At 41.8% G+C, this 14,696-nt stretch overlaps 2 protein-coding genes and 1 long non-coding RNA gene across 9 annotated transcripts; 1 reads left to right on the top strand and 2 right to left on the bottom strand.

Annotated features, from left to right (window-relative positions):
- Window positions 1-4,166: 4,166 nt before the first annotated feature.
- Window positions 4,167-6,379, bottom strand: LOC135341847 (uncharacterized). 7 transcript variants are annotated; one of them, XR_010396668.1, is made up of 10 exons: window positions 6,228-6,379; window positions 6,073-6,171; window positions 5,925-6,032; window positions 5,779-5,866; window positions 5,599-5,730; window positions 5,432-5,551; window positions 5,223-5,380; window positions 4,962-5,074; window positions 4,832-4,891; window positions 4,167-4,726 (listed from the first exon to the last, which is right to left on the bottom strand). XR_010396668.1 is itself a non-coding variant. In XM_064538519.1 (9 exons), the coding sequence occupies exons 4-8, from the start codon at window positions 5,845-5,847 to the stop codon at window positions 5,005-5,007; spliced, it is 606 nt and encodes a 201-aa protein (XP_064394589.1). In that variant the 5' UTR covers window positions 5,848-5,866; window positions 5,925-6,032; window positions 6,073-6,171; window positions 6,228-6,379; the 3' UTR covers window positions 4,167-4,726; window positions 4,962-5,004. The 7 variants fall into 7 exon arrangements, 3 of the variants coding, with proteins under 3 accessions (XP_064394589.1, XP_064394590.1, XP_064394591.1); XR_010396669.1 differs by having other exon boundaries at window positions 4,832-4,882; XR_010396670.1 differs by lacking the exon at window positions 4,832-4,891 and having other exon boundaries at window positions 5,294-5,380.
- LOC135341213 (uncharacterized) lies at window positions 5,953-7,559 on the bottom strand. The gene is made up of 8 exons (XM_064537725.1): window positions 7,169-7,559; window positions 6,972-7,117; window positions 6,817-6,923; window positions 6,664-6,767; window positions 6,505-6,614; window positions 6,390-6,446; window positions 6,228-6,327; window positions 5,953-6,032 (listed from the first exon to the last, which is right to left on the bottom strand). The coding sequence occupies exons 1-8, from the start codon at window positions 7,413-7,415 to the stop codon at window positions 5,953-5,955; spliced, it is 951 nt and encodes a 316-aa protein (XP_064393795.1). The 5' UTR covers window positions 7,416-7,559.
- A 760-nt stretch (window positions 7,560-8,319) lies between these two features.
- On the top strand, window positions 8,320-12,674 carry LOC135341849 (uncharacterized). Its single transcript, XR_010396673.1, has 3 exons — window positions 8,320-8,876; window positions 11,168-12,126; window positions 12,178-12,674. It is a non-coding gene; the product is annotated as an uncharacterized LOC135341849 (long non-coding RNA).
- Window positions 12,675-14,696: the final 2,022 nt, after the last annotated feature.

Below are 14,696 nucleotides of genomic sequence, written 5' to 3'. Positions count from 1 at the left end.
ATGATCTAGAACAATCTAGCTAGAATTGGAACTGTACTTTGTACTTAGTGGAAACTTTGTATATAAGAAGGTTCTGTGTTCTATTCTACCCTTGCTGCAATCAAGAATATTTATCTGTAAAGTGAAGACAATTAACAGATACAACACCCGCCCACTAATTAAGTGGTCTTTCACTTTTCTATCTACTAGCTATTGGCTTACGTAGTTCTATCTAAGCTAACAACTCACCCTTGCTACTGGTCTTTGCAACAGAGAAATAACAGAAAGTTGTTTGATGTGGCTTATAAGTTATCTATTGCCTCACTATTGCCTCACAAGCTTTAGTTTGAAGCATCACTTTGATTCACTGCACAATGAATGTTGAAGTAATGAACGCGTGGGCGGAAACCATGGCGACCGTGTGGGCATTTGCAGATTCATTTGCAGATTCAGCATGATTCAGCATAATTGAAGGTCCTCAAACTTTGGGATGGTATGGTATGAAAATAAGTGCGTGATCTTCCCGCTGGTCGTAAAATATGTGGTTTTCTGCTCGTGCTTAAAAGAATTTCCTGGATCTGTGGCCGTCACAAATTGGAAAAATTGGAACATGCGTTTGAAATCGGCACTTTGTGTACTTTGATGCTCCGAATATGTTGACTCATCTGTTTTTAGGTTCTGCAAAAGTATTTTTTAAATTTTAAAGATAATATCTTGATTGCTAAGGACTACATTACTGCTGCTCAGTTGAACAAAATACAGGAAAGAGTTAGTTCATTCATAATTCCTTCTGGAATCAACAGACCAAGACCAATGGAAAAATTGGATATTATACTTCTTGATTATTGCACTCCGTGATATTGTGAATGGGGAATTTGAGTGCTGGCGGCAATGCATACAATTGACTGAGCGCCTGTTTAGTAAGCAAACACTTCTTGGATCTTGGATCTGGTGAGTAGCTTTGTATTTAGGCTTAGTTAGTGGAAATCATGAGCCACCATTGAACTTGTAAACTAAAGGATTTTCTACTCACCTGGATGCCGCCACAAGCACTGCGTTTACAGTATCTCCTTTCTCGAATAAAAGCGAGCAAAAGCTAAACTTTGCTCTAGGTACGGGATCGTATTTTCAGCTGCAGTGATCCAGTGAAGTGGTTTTCCGTAGCAACCACAATGCCACAATGTAGTAATTACCTGTCTGTTTCTGTCCCACCTACTCAATGAAGGTCAAAGTAGCTGTCAGGTGCACGTGTAGCTAGCTTACCAGCAACTATGTCTCAGTACTAAGTAATTTTGATGTACAGTGGCGCCAAGTCCATAACAGTCTGCTGGGCTGCAGCCTGACTACAATCAGGCCTAGTACTATAGCACCTACGTTGACCATCAAAATTCTAGCATACGCATGGCGTTATAATTGTCTGTCCACAAGACTTTTACAAGTATTTGGTTCGCTCTTCATCAACGTTATTAATACAAAGTTCAGGTCAAAGTTCAGGTCAGCTCAAGAATTGAAACAGGAACTAATTGCAGGAACTAATTGCAGCCTGAATATGGATACTGTGTACCAGACGTGCGTTAAAAAGAGGAAAGCTAGGAAAGCTGATGAGTGTGCAACAACGAGATGCTCTTCGTGAAAAACATGGCGAAGATTACAGCAGACCGCAGGGCAAACTCAATGGGCAGCATTCTACTTTTAACATCCATATCTTCCACTATTTAAAGCAAGATACTGTTGTCGCATTTTTTGTCATACTCATTACAGAGCTACAAAGAAACTAGGTACCAGAAGAACTAGGTATACTGACTAGCACAGCACTAGCCTCGAGACCAGGCCGATTAAAATACGGCCTGGTGTTGTCTATTGCTAGTGCACATGCGCGAACTGAGTTACGAACTGAGTTACCCATCTGGGTAACTCGTTAAACTTATACTGTAAAATTGTTTGTTTACTAAGTTTCTTTCCGTATTAATTTTAACAAATATTTGTTTCCTGTGAAGCTGTGGCTTATGCTCTCGTCGAGATGGCTAGCTGTGTGTTGTCGAGCTGTGTGTTGTCGAGAAGGCTTGCACACTAGTCTGAAGCCAGAAGAAGCTGTACAGAAACAGAGTTCAAAACATCCCGACGGCCTCTTCTGGTTTCAGACTAGCTTCTCGACAACACTATACACTATATATAGCAGTAGATAATACGTGGCCACGCCTATATGATTAATTACACATGCAAAAGATATGGGGATTCGGGCTAGCACTCAGAACTAAATTTGAGAACAGATATATGCACTGTGGACTAGGGTCACAGTAAAGAAGTCTCAGAGAACCTGCTAGGCTGGACCAGTCACCATAGGCCTATTCGATCGTCACACTGGGGACAGACAAACTCTTCGTCGTTTTGGGTACGCCCTTAGGGATAATTGTCTACTGAGTTCTGTTTCTAAAACCCAAGAAGCAATGCCAGGTAGTACCTCTCATTGAAGAAGACGATCGAGGAGTGTTTCTCTAAGTGAATTTAAGAGACGATGTTTCAGTAATAGATTGCGTCCTGGCTATTTATAATACATCTCCACTAAAAAAGTCAATCGTTTCGTTAAGTTGTTGAAACTTCTGTTTGATTCTGATTCTTTTTCCAACAAGAGCAGTAGGTTGCTCCAAGAAAAGGGCGAACTCAGAGGGTATCCTCAACACAATTTCGCTGATGAATTCTCGTGTAATATCAGCCACAGGGCGCTGCTTACGCTCTGACCCTTTCTAATTCGTACCTGAGTCTTTAAAATCCATCTCCTGAGCTCAGCTTTTTTTTTGCTCCCTCTTTAAGCATGGTCTTGAATCATTGCTTGTGTTTGGTGTTTAATGTTCCATTCTGGCTGTCTGCTCATCAGTGTACGTTCGCTTAACTTGGTGTCTCTGCTTCATTGCCAAAATGTATTACTGCTGCCTCTTAACTTGCACAAGGTTTGAGCGTGACATTTGATGAAGGTTGGTTATTGCGGTGGTATTGGTATTGCGGTGGTGGTAAGGTAGTCATTGAGACCAAGAATAGACTCACAAATATCATCTTGTTGCTTGCCCGCTTCTCCTTCATCTTCTCCTTCATTTTCATTGCTCCCTTGACAAGTAATGTAGCAGTCATCAACTGTGACTGCACTACAGGTGATTTAGGTTTGGTTCATTGATGAGCTTGATAAGCCCAGCAAGGCAAACAGACCAATTGGAGCAGATATTGGTATTGAGCACTACAGTCATAAATTTTTTTCTTGGTCTTTCTACTACCTCTCTGTAAACTGAATCCAACTCTTTCCACCAAAGCGCTTTGTCTAACTTTTCCCAAATTTAGCAATCTTTGAGTGGGCGTTTCTCAATACTGCTGTTTTACAACTTCGAGTTTCCAACGCGCATAACTCAGGCGATATGTGCACACTAAGCATATCGATGCGTACTCTGCTGGTATATAGATCGCAAAAATTATAGCTTGCGCCAATTGGTCGCTCTGAGCTCTAGATTTGGTGTCCCCATTACCATTTTGTATACCTTAAGGTGACATATTTTCGCGTGTATTAATTTCTGCTATTTCTGCGAATGAGAGTAAAATCGCAAAAATTAGTACTCGCATATAATTGGCCGCCCTGCCCTCTTGTATCCAGATCGACATTTCGCAAAAAATTATACCGCAAAATGTACAAAACTGTAAAAACGCAAACAAATCTACCTGTGAAAATATGTCACCTTAAACGAGAATGTCGCGTTTATAAACAGTACGCGTTCGTTGCAAGCAATCGCGATCATGCAGCCTCCGCTGCGGTATAAAAGGAAAGTAGCAGGCCGGAAGTAAAATCATTGCGAACAAAATGGCGCCTAGTTTGAAAATGATAAGAACTCAGCTCTTGTACACGCACATAAACCAACAAAACATGCTCATTCCAGGCCACGTGCAATATCCACATGGCCATAAGTTATAATAACAATGGCTTCCAAAGAAGAGATCGAGGTCATAATTATACCATGTACAGGTAACAGTTAAATATAAAGACACTCCACCACAAGTGGTCGTTAGTAAAATAAATAAAGTAGTTAAAGAGCTCCGGGAGGCAGGACTCAGGAAGACGGTGAAGCTTAGGTGGGAGGCTGTCCCAGACGCCATCCCAGATCAGCCAATGCCACCTATTACAGTAGAACCTCGATTATCCGGACACCTTGGTTCCAGAAGCAGGCCGGATAAGTGAATATGCCGGATAATCGAATAGATAAACCACGCCTTGATCCACCCACTTTATTGATGAACAGCAGTGCCACATGTTGTCTGCGCATGCGCAAAAGAAAAGCAGGCATGTCTCCATGGTAACAGCTGCAACGCGCATGCGCATTTGAGGGACACGCCCATTTTCTGAATTATGTAATCTGATTAAAAAGAAAACTGCCAAGCCGGATAATCGAGGTTCCGGATAATCGAGGGCCGGATAATCGAGGTTAATAAACATGATAATCAATGATATTTTATTAAAACTTATTTGTCCGCAGCTCTCTCTCCAAGTCATCCACGGGGTTACAGAGACTCTGCCCTCGTCCCTGTCTTACAGGGACTGCAGGACTGCTGTCCACACTGCCTCTGTGGGCCGTGTGTGATTGCTCTTCCTCCAGACTTCCTAACCGGTGCCTGTGGACCTCATCCAGCAAATGATGAAAAGAGGCACCGGTTGTATCGGAAGTTTTGGAGGTTGCTCCAGGACGTGGGTCTGTGGGGAGATGAGGAGTACCTGAGGAGGAAGGAGAGGCAGACTGTCAGGCATGACAAAAGGGACATAATGCCCAAATGTGTGATTGTAGTAAGTATAATTTTAGTTACTGCGGAAATTGCTTACAGTTATCATTACACAGGAAATAAGAAGGCGATACCCTAGTGTCGATGGGACCTACAGGGACTATTTGTCGACATTCGATGCAGAGAATATGGAACTTTAGAATGTTGTGTTTTGTAATTAATTATAATACCTATTCTCTGTCGTCGCTATCTGAATCTGACTCCATATCATCACTAGGCAGAAGGGGGGGTAACATGCCAGTCTTCATCGTTGTCACCATCTGGCTCAATATCCTCAAACTCACTGTAATAACGTAAGTTGAAAAAGATGCTCACTACTAAAAATTCCACCATTGCTGAGCTGAGGGGAGAATATGAGAGCCAGTGACCCGATTGCTTAGGAACACACACACAACTTTTCCACACGTACACATACCCACACGTACACATACCTCAAATCGACGCCGTTCCTTGCGACATACTCTGTCCAAAGCATACCAGCAAAATGATAAGACTTACTCACGAGAGCTTTCATGTCAGTACGCCTGTCAGGACGGCGAAGGTCTTTAACCTTTCTCTTACTGGTGTGGGCACGATTCACATTCTCGTTCTAATGACAACACACAAATTCATTTTAAAATAAATTTTGTAATCATCTTACCCAGTCAAGTACGGCCAGGTTCATTCTCATGAGAAAAGTCTTGTCAGAATAGTGGATACGTTTGGACAAGTACATCAGCAGCTGGTGGTTGAATGACTCTACCCAGAACGTGTCCCGACACTACATGACAGGAAGTTTTTTTTCGGTAATAAAATTACTATCATTACCCGACAGAAAGCATCCGCATTCTTGAAGACGTAGGTAGCCTTGATGCACCTAAGGAGCTCCTCTTCTGCCTTCTTGTTGGTAATCTGAGCCATACGACAGGGAGACGAGGCATGGCAGTTAGAATGATCACCCTGTACGAGCAGTTTGGAGTCAGTACAGTAATGGGCGATGACATTTACCTTGTAGTGGTTGGGGATGTTGAGAGCCATCTGCTGTAGAACGTTAGGGTCCTCACCACAGTTCTTCATGGCCCAGTTACACTGCGCCCTAAATCAATAGACATTTATCAGTGACGTATACGTACCTCAACATCATCTTCACTTACGTTTATCAGAGAGTTTTTATCAGAGAGTTCAGGGGAACCACGTTATGTTCCGATCTCTGACCCGACCCTCTGTGACCTTCTTGAGCTCCCGGGCTACGTTCTTAGTACCTGATAGTGGTTTACATGTATCCAATAATATGCAGCATACCGTGCCATGTGTCATAGGAGTTGATGAGATTGAGGGTGTGTGTCACGTACTTAGCAACCTGAGCTTGCATGTCATGCCCAACCTCAGTAACATTCAGACCTGAGACAATCATTAGTATACAATGAAATATTACGTAGTTAGTTAGTTACATTTACCTCTAGCAATGACTTGGGGAAGAACAACCTTGGTACACTGCAATTCTCTGGTCTGAGCTACCGAGTGCTCTGTCCGAGAGATGGTGGAGATGCCAAGGATCTTATGAGTGCTAAAAATTACAACACTTAGTACATGTATGTACTAAACACTAACTAACATACCTTCGTCGTATGATACGCATTGGCCGTGGAATCATGCCTAGCGTCGGTTATCACCCACTGAAATAGAATAATCAATAAAATAAATACAAATTATTCAACAAATTCAACAACGTACTTCTCCCTTAGTGCTGTAGTGTGGCAGAGCCTTGACTTCCTCTACAGCCGACTGCATGGAGTGTTCAGCTGCCGCGGCCACAATCTCTAGGTAGCTGTTGTTATTGTATACTGTGAAAGAGAAAGTTAGTGAAGTACATGTCTTTGTACCATAATATACCTCTCCGGATGTAAGCATGACCAACTGTGCCCAGTCCAGCGAACATAGAGAGATGTATGTACTGGGATGGAATGATCCCAGCACAAGTGAAAGAGTGTACCATCCTATAAGAGTAAATTAATCAGTATAGTGATGGTGCGGCCAAATAATTACTTTTGATTGACGAGGAAGTGTCCTCCAAACACGCGAGAGCTAGACCATGATCTCTTCTGGTGCCGGCAGTGACGACAAGAGTACAAAACTCTGATGACGTGCCCTTTCTAATAAAACAATCACGCATATAGTGTAAACAAGCTAAAACAAACTACCTGAATCACAGAGTCCAGTCGCCAACAACTTCGAACCAAACACTCCGAGCACGATGACGCCAGCCCTGTCATCAAATCATCAAAGCAGCGCTTCTCAGTGATGAACAAGGTCTGATCATCAGGACTGTTATCACCAGTGTACATCCCTGATAGAACAGGACTGTATAACTAGGTAAAAAGAAGGCTATTACACTCACTATTGTCTCTCAAGAAGGGCCTAACAGACCCTTGATCACTTGTGGGCGTACCTTCATCAGCACTAGCTAGTTTCTCTTCTACAGCGTCTAGCATGGCGTTTATGAGAGAAAGGTTGTCAATGGTACGTCCAGCAGGCGATAGCTTCTTCCTCACTCTCTCTATCCTTGCCTGTAGAGCTTGTTTCTCTTCAGGAGAGCCAAGATAGCAGTCAAAACTGTGGCGCGGTCGTTTTCTACGATTAGCCATTTTTAGAAACCAAGTCTTGTCCTAGCTGTTGCGTAATGCCCACGTGGCTCTGCAGGCCCAAAAAGGGGCGTATTTCTGCATAAGTAAGGGTTTGTCAGATGGTTTTGTAAAGACTCGCAAACAGTTGCCATTTTTTTCTTATGCGCCATCTGGCCTGCTACGCCCCTTTTATACGGCGCATGCTTGTTTAAGGTAGGTCCAGCAATGAAATATCCCACACTGAATGTATAACTAGGACAGCAAAACCAAACCAACTGATGATTGTAAACCTGAGCATTTAGAGAGACTAGCATAATTACCACGTTGTATTCATTTTAGGTGTTGTCTGCCCATGCCATACTTGAAGAGAAGGTGGGTCAGCTCAGTAAGGATTTGGAAGAAACCAGGCAAATGTATAGGTCAAGTATAAATACTCCTGACAGTGGCGGCAAGAATCGGATGAAAATTCCTTCAGAACTCTCGGTACGTGATGTATTACGAGAAATGATTATACTAGATCTTACAAACACTTACATATATATTACATAAAAAATTGCATTAAAATTGCACGACAATGCTTCGGAAAATTTTGCTGGAGATCAGTTGTAAGTATTAATTTATTATTATTATCAGTCGTACATATATACCATTGGTTTTCTGAACTTGCTGTAGATATCAATCTGAACACAATCAAAAAGTGTTTGAGTTCTTGTTCTCTCAAATGAAATGGTGCTCATTGTGAAGATCGTCTCCTTAAACGTTAGTGTTAATAGTTATTATAATAGTTATTCATGTGAATTTATATAGGTGCGATTCATCGGTACTATGAATCTCGTCGATGAACCTATAACGATAGTCAACCAGGAAGAAGAGAGTCTGTGGTGCTCAATAAGCGGATTCCAGAAAAGAGTAAGGCACAAAATTGTAGCTTAATTGTGTTAATAATTTCTTGTGCATGTGAAATAGCTCTATTCACAAAGAGCGAAGATGTTAAAGATAGAGCACGATGATGAGAGCACGAGCACAAACTACAATGGCGGTCTCAAGGTTAGCTCAATATTTTCCTCACACTGGTGTTGCATTTGTGCCGAGCTCAACAGCTTAATTAGAAAGCATGGTACTGGTGAACCTGGAAGGTATGCAAAGAAGAAGCGAATGCTATCAATCCCATCAACAAAACTTCAACCGAAGGAAGCACCCTTCTGGAGTGTTGTTGAGACGCATCGATGCTCTTGACACAACTCCTCAACGGGGCACTCATACAGGTGCTAGCAACAGGAGCAACTGAACTATAGATCTAGCTCTAACCCTATAGGTATAGCTCTTGTCCCAAATGCTATTTACATATGTTTTGTATGGCGCATTTGTAATGATCTAGCTGCGGACCCACCATTGATGCCACCACCTGCTGAGCTGCTGCACCGTCCTGCAGATATGTACGTGTAGCAACACGCCTAATGGGATTCACTGTGATACATCTAGGTAAGCTTACAATGCTACACTTTGCTATACTTACAGTGGTGGACCTATTTATATGTGAGCTTTGGTTTTATGTGTACGTTTCGCCTGCAAAAACCTGTAACATAGTAAACAGGTGGTGGGCTTGTGTGTGTGTGTGTGTGCTCTTGTGCGAGCCTTGGTTGTCAAGATGTGTCATCTTTAGGTGTTAAGATGTTTCGTCTTTAGGAAGGGGGGCTTGTATGTGTACGTTTGTGTGTGTGGGTGTGTGTGTGTGGGTGGGTGTGTGGGGTGTGGGTGTGTGTGTGTGTGTGTGTGTGTGCTCTTGTGCGAGTCAAGATGTGTCGTCTTTTACAGTGGCGTAGGAAGCACGGGTGCTCAGGGTGCTGGAGCACCCCCTTATCTCAAGCTACCTTACCTATTTGCTCCATGAAGTTCAGAACAGCTAGAAGTCAAGCTAGTAGCTAAGCTATACTAGCATAGTTACGTACACAGTAGAAAGGTCAGCTAGATGAACCACATCGTATCAGCCCCTCCTGAGAAGGAGGGGCTGATCCATGAGACTAATCGTAGATATCTCTTATAAAGAGCAAGCACCTGCAACAAGCAAGTACCAACAAGCAAGTACGTAGTCTCCTCTCATTTTTGACATCAATGGTAGTAAGTTTCCATGAACAGCTACTAAAGAGGGTAGCTAGACTATAGATCAAGTGTAATTGGATCCTAAAATAGACATGCTGTAGTTAGAACGTTCGTTTTTTCACTGCGAAGATTGAAACATTCCTCCGAAGTACAATGACACAATGCAATCAGTTTTTTATTGTATATTCATACCCACTTAACAGATTCTATATACATTTAAAGTATATAGCAGAACAATTAATCCAGGTAAACTCATGCACGTATAGATCTAGAATTAATTTAAATTTTGATACTGATAATTTTATACCAAATTTGCTCAGAATTAATCTCTGGGAATGTAGAGTGCCAAAATTTTCCTGGGGCAAGCCCCCGGACCCCCAGATTTGCAAAGCACCCCCTTACAAAAACATCTTCCTACTCCTCTGTTTTAGGCAACAACCTGTCAAGATGTTTCGTCTTTAGGCAGGGGGGCTTGTATATGTACGTTTGTGTGGGTGTGGGGGTGTGGGTGTGGGTGTGCGTGTGTGTGTGCGTGTGTACTTGTGCGAGCCTTGGTTGTCAAGATGTGTCGTCTTTAGGCAACAACCTGTCAAGACGTCTTTAGGTTTGTGTGTGTGTGTGCGTGTGCGTGTGCGTGTGCGTGTCCAGCTGGTGGCACTCATCTTCCATCAATAAGAAAGGGCGGTAGAAAATCCCTAAGCTGCATTGCCAATTATTGGGTGGGTGTAAACTTTACTTGATTCAGAGGGAAAAATGGTTCGTGCTAGCAAGGAGCCAGACACAACACCTCCGTCTGCTGAAGGTGAAGATGAAGTTCCAGTTACATTGAGACTATCGTCACGAACGGTGAGTGTACCACAAAGATATGGACAATTTGTATAGACAATTTGTATACCTTGGAACTTAAAAGCTGTTAATCATTAGACTTGGTTTTGTGAGTTTTCTTTGATTTTATATTCTATTGTTATGTCAATTATTTTGTTGTTATAATTTTGTTGTTATAATTATCATCTTTTGTTATTCTTAAGCATCGTATGATTTCTTATTTTATTTATCATCCGAAGTACAAGGGAAATGCAATGTTCTATATTTAGTATTTGAATATTATGTTATGTAATCATCACAAACAGTTATATCGATGAACATTGACCTGTTTGAACTTTGGCACGCAGCTGCGATTAACCTTTTCTCGGACATATGTCGTCCAGCGGACCGAGATTTTTCAACTGTGCACACTGTGTTGGAGCACGCTGTAGGTACCAGCACATGCGCATTGAGCTGCTCTTTCACGTGGTATTTTCAACATTTTGCTTCGAGGTACACTTTGTGCAGTACCGTCGAATGACTGTTTGATTATGACTTCGTAGTGTATAACCTGCTAGACAGTGAGAATATCGATGCTTATGGCCTTGTACCTGTAGGAAATAGTATGGTTCTTAAGATATGGTTCTTAAGATATGGTTCTGATTTTTAAAGAAAAATATGTATTTATTTTGTTTTAATTAAAGCACACCATAAGACACACCATAAGCGACCTATTCAATTATTTTTACATTGCTATAACATTGCTATATGTTTGCAGCGCCACTAAAGAACACCCTTAGTAATTTATTATTTTATTATTTTATGCTTTTACTCATAAGTACTTGTTGTGAAGACTGTCCCATCTGCAGAGCAATCTTGAGGTTCGTGACATTGTCTGGAGCTTCAAACACACAGAAGGCACAAGTAGAGGAGAGGGATTGGAAACACAGGGATTTCACGCGTCCCATGCATGTCGCACCGGAAATTCACAGGAAGTTAATTTAATGGGAGGAGATTGGGGGAAAAGCTGCAGATGCTGATCAACTACTTAGCTACTGTAGTTGCTCCGAATGACTTTCTCTTTGCAAATAATTCTCAACAGGCATGCATTTACAATAAAATTAAATCTAGGAACTCAGCACAGTCTAAAGCCCCGTTTGCCTTTATTCCGGGTTCATAAAAGTAATCCGTGTTCGTGTAAACGGCCTAATCCGGGTTCTAATCTGGATTAGCGAAACCACATCAGGATGTGGTTTCGACCCGGATACAATCCGGGTTAGGCGCCGTGTAAACAGCTGCACTGGATCAAAAGCTAGTTAGAATTTTTGTGGTTCAAGTGATAGTATGTCAATGGCTTCTGTTATGATACAAAAGTCCCGTGGCACTGCATGGAGTGATGTAGAGGTGAGAGCTCTCATTGCTGTCTGGGGAGAGAGTGATATTCAAGAGGAATTGGATGGGGCCAAGGTTGTTTTCACTGAAATATCACAAAAATTAAAAGAAGGACACACACGAGAATGTAGAAATAAGATTAAAAGTTTGAAAAGGATATATGTTTGAAAAGGATATATAGAGAAATTAAAGACAATAACAAAGAAACAGGAAGGGTAGAAAGAGTTGCAAATTCTACCACCAACTCGATGCCATCCTGGGTCATCGGCCAGCAACAGTTCCACCCTCGCTGCTAGGCAGCCAGGATGCAATAATTCTGACAAGTGGTAAACTCGTTTGTTTCCCAGATGCAGATGAACTTGAGGCTCACAATGCCGTTGATGGAGCCCCCTCTCTGCAGGTGACTTCAGAATCAGACCCCCTGCAGATGAAACAGGTAAAATAATTAAACACTGATAAAAACTTAAAATTAATGCCACAACTACAGAGGAAGACGAAGACGGAGAAGGCTTCAAAAGCGAACCATGGACAAGTTTTTAAAGTACCAGGAGGCAAGATTTGCGAAACACGGAGACGAAAGGTGGGAAAAAGAACAAGAAATGGAGGAGAGGGAATATGATATGAGGATGGTGGCAAACATGTTTAGACCACCACCACCACCATCGCCACCGGCCAAGGCAGGACTATTAATGACTATTATCCTGATTAGCTGTATCGATATTAGCTGTGGTATTTACTTACTGTGTTATTGTGTTATTATGTATCTTAGACCACCACCATCTTAGACCACCACCACCATACTCAGGGCCAAGGACTATAATGACTATTATCCTGTATCCTTATTAGCTGTGGTATTTACTTCCTGCTCAGGTAGGTTAAGGCCGTTTTTTCTTGAAATTGAAGAAAAAGTGCACTATAAAGAACTACCATTTTTTGTAAAAAATTTTGTCAATTACACATTATTTTTCACAAAATGTATTGTGAACAGGAATACCTTTTATCTGATAACATTACTACCATGGTTACTATCTTGGTATGTGCGTTAACTGTGACCAAGTATGACTTGCCTTAACAATTGTTTTGAAAATGCTGCCTCCAATACCAAGTTGTAGAAAGCAATATTGGTATCAAAAGAAAGCTTTTAGTGAGAAACAAAGTGGATATTTGGTGTGAGCTCATTTTAGCTCTGATTATAGCTTTAAAAAAATGCTTTTGTATGCTTATTGTACAAAAAATGTGATAGCAGCCCTAAATATCCATTTGGTTTCTATTGTACTGTAGTAAGAGCTTTGTTTTGATACTAAGAGATTGAACCATGAAATTGATTATTGGAGACAGCGCCAAGTAAATAGCAAGTTAATGTACACAACAAGGCCGTAACCATGGCAACGGTGTTATCATCCTGATCCATTTTACGTATCTAATATGAATCCCGAATAAAAAGGTACACAATGAAACCATTACACAATAGACTGCAATGCACCCTCATTTATGGCCTGTATTTGTGAAACGGCCTTAACCAGCCTGAGTGTGTTATTATGTATCTTACAACCACTTACTGTTATACAACTACATCACTGTTGACTAAAATCTAAAATGTTGCATGAAGGCGTTTCGAATAGAAATAGAGTCATTAGACGGCTGTAATGTATTAGAAGATGAGCTGTTTGTACTATCAACCTCTTCGACACCATCAGTCCAATTGTCATTAAAAAAACTCTCCCTTCACTTCACATATGTTATGCAACACAATCAACTCTGACGCATCATCCACATTCATCTAATCTTTTCATTAAGCATCTCCATAAGCATCTCCATCGACCTTTCAGCCTTTCAGCCTCCCATATGCGTGCTCGACCATCACACGTGCCTTGCTCAGCCTATAGTTAAATTTCCTCTGCTGGGAAGTCAGGCGACCATTGTCAATAAGTCTCACAAGTGGAACATCAGTACCACCGAGCGTTACTGGTTTGTTGGTCTTACTTTGTCCCTTACTGCACAAACTTGAGTTTGAAAAGACTCGGGCGTCGTGTACACGACCAGGCCAACCAACATACAAATCGATAAACACTCGAAAATCCACCGTTCCCTGTAAAACAATAGAATGCCAACCCTTTCGGTTATAATAATCGGCAGGGCAAACATGGGACACAATCGGTATGTGACTACCATCCACTGCTCCGACGCATTGTGGAAACCCGAGTTGGTTCCGACAACAACAGAGAGAGCTGAGCCAGTGTGAAACTTTACATATTGGGGCAACAAAACAGAAACTATCTTAGCACAAACCTCCTTACTGATCAGACATACAGACGACCCCAAACAAATGCCCAACAGTCCGATAGTCAGCACCAGTCGCCAGAAACCAAAGTGTCATTGCCTTCTCATGACAGTGTCTATCCTGGCGATACTTGACGACAACTTGTCACACAGGTAGTCAAATGTGACCTTTGACATTCGAAAGTTTGTTATCCAATCTTATGCAGTAAATGCAGAGAGAACTACCCTATCCCACCAGTCACAGCTTCGAGGTTTCTCCCATATCAGTCTTGCTGTAGCACCAAGATTTACACTGCACAAAAACAGCAAAAACAGTACGTTCAGATTTTCTTTCCTCCTCCTGAAATCCAACAACTGTTGCTTCCTTTCCATTCTCCTAAGCTTCTCTCTCCTTTCAGCACTCCTTCTACAAACTCTTAAAAAGCCGACAATTGCAACAAACTCCATCATCCTCGCCATACTTCCTAGGCAATACTTGTATCCTATGGCCTAAGGCATCTTTTATATTACTTACATACTACCTTCGAAAAGCATCCAGGGCACCGCCAAAGTCATCGCAAACGACGATCAAGCCGTCTCAGGTTCTTTATCTTGTGCAAGTCTTGTTCTTTTTAGCACTAGGGGCGTTTCAACTCGCTTTACTGGCACGCCTATCGTTTACACACATGCGCACTAACCCGGATACAATTTGCTCGTTTGGACAAGAACTGACCCGGATTCAATCCG

Source organism: Halichondria panicea, chromosome 9 (genome assembly GCF_963675165.1).
Source record: "Halichondria panicea chromosome 9, odHalPani1.1, whole genome shotgun sequence".
In the NCBI taxonomy this organism is placed as follows: Eukaryota; Metazoa; Porifera; class Demospongiae; order Suberitida; family Halichondriidae; genus Halichondria; species Halichondria panicea.
Note: the sequence above shows the minus strand (reverse complement) of the source record. Positions and strands in the feature narration are given on the sequence as shown.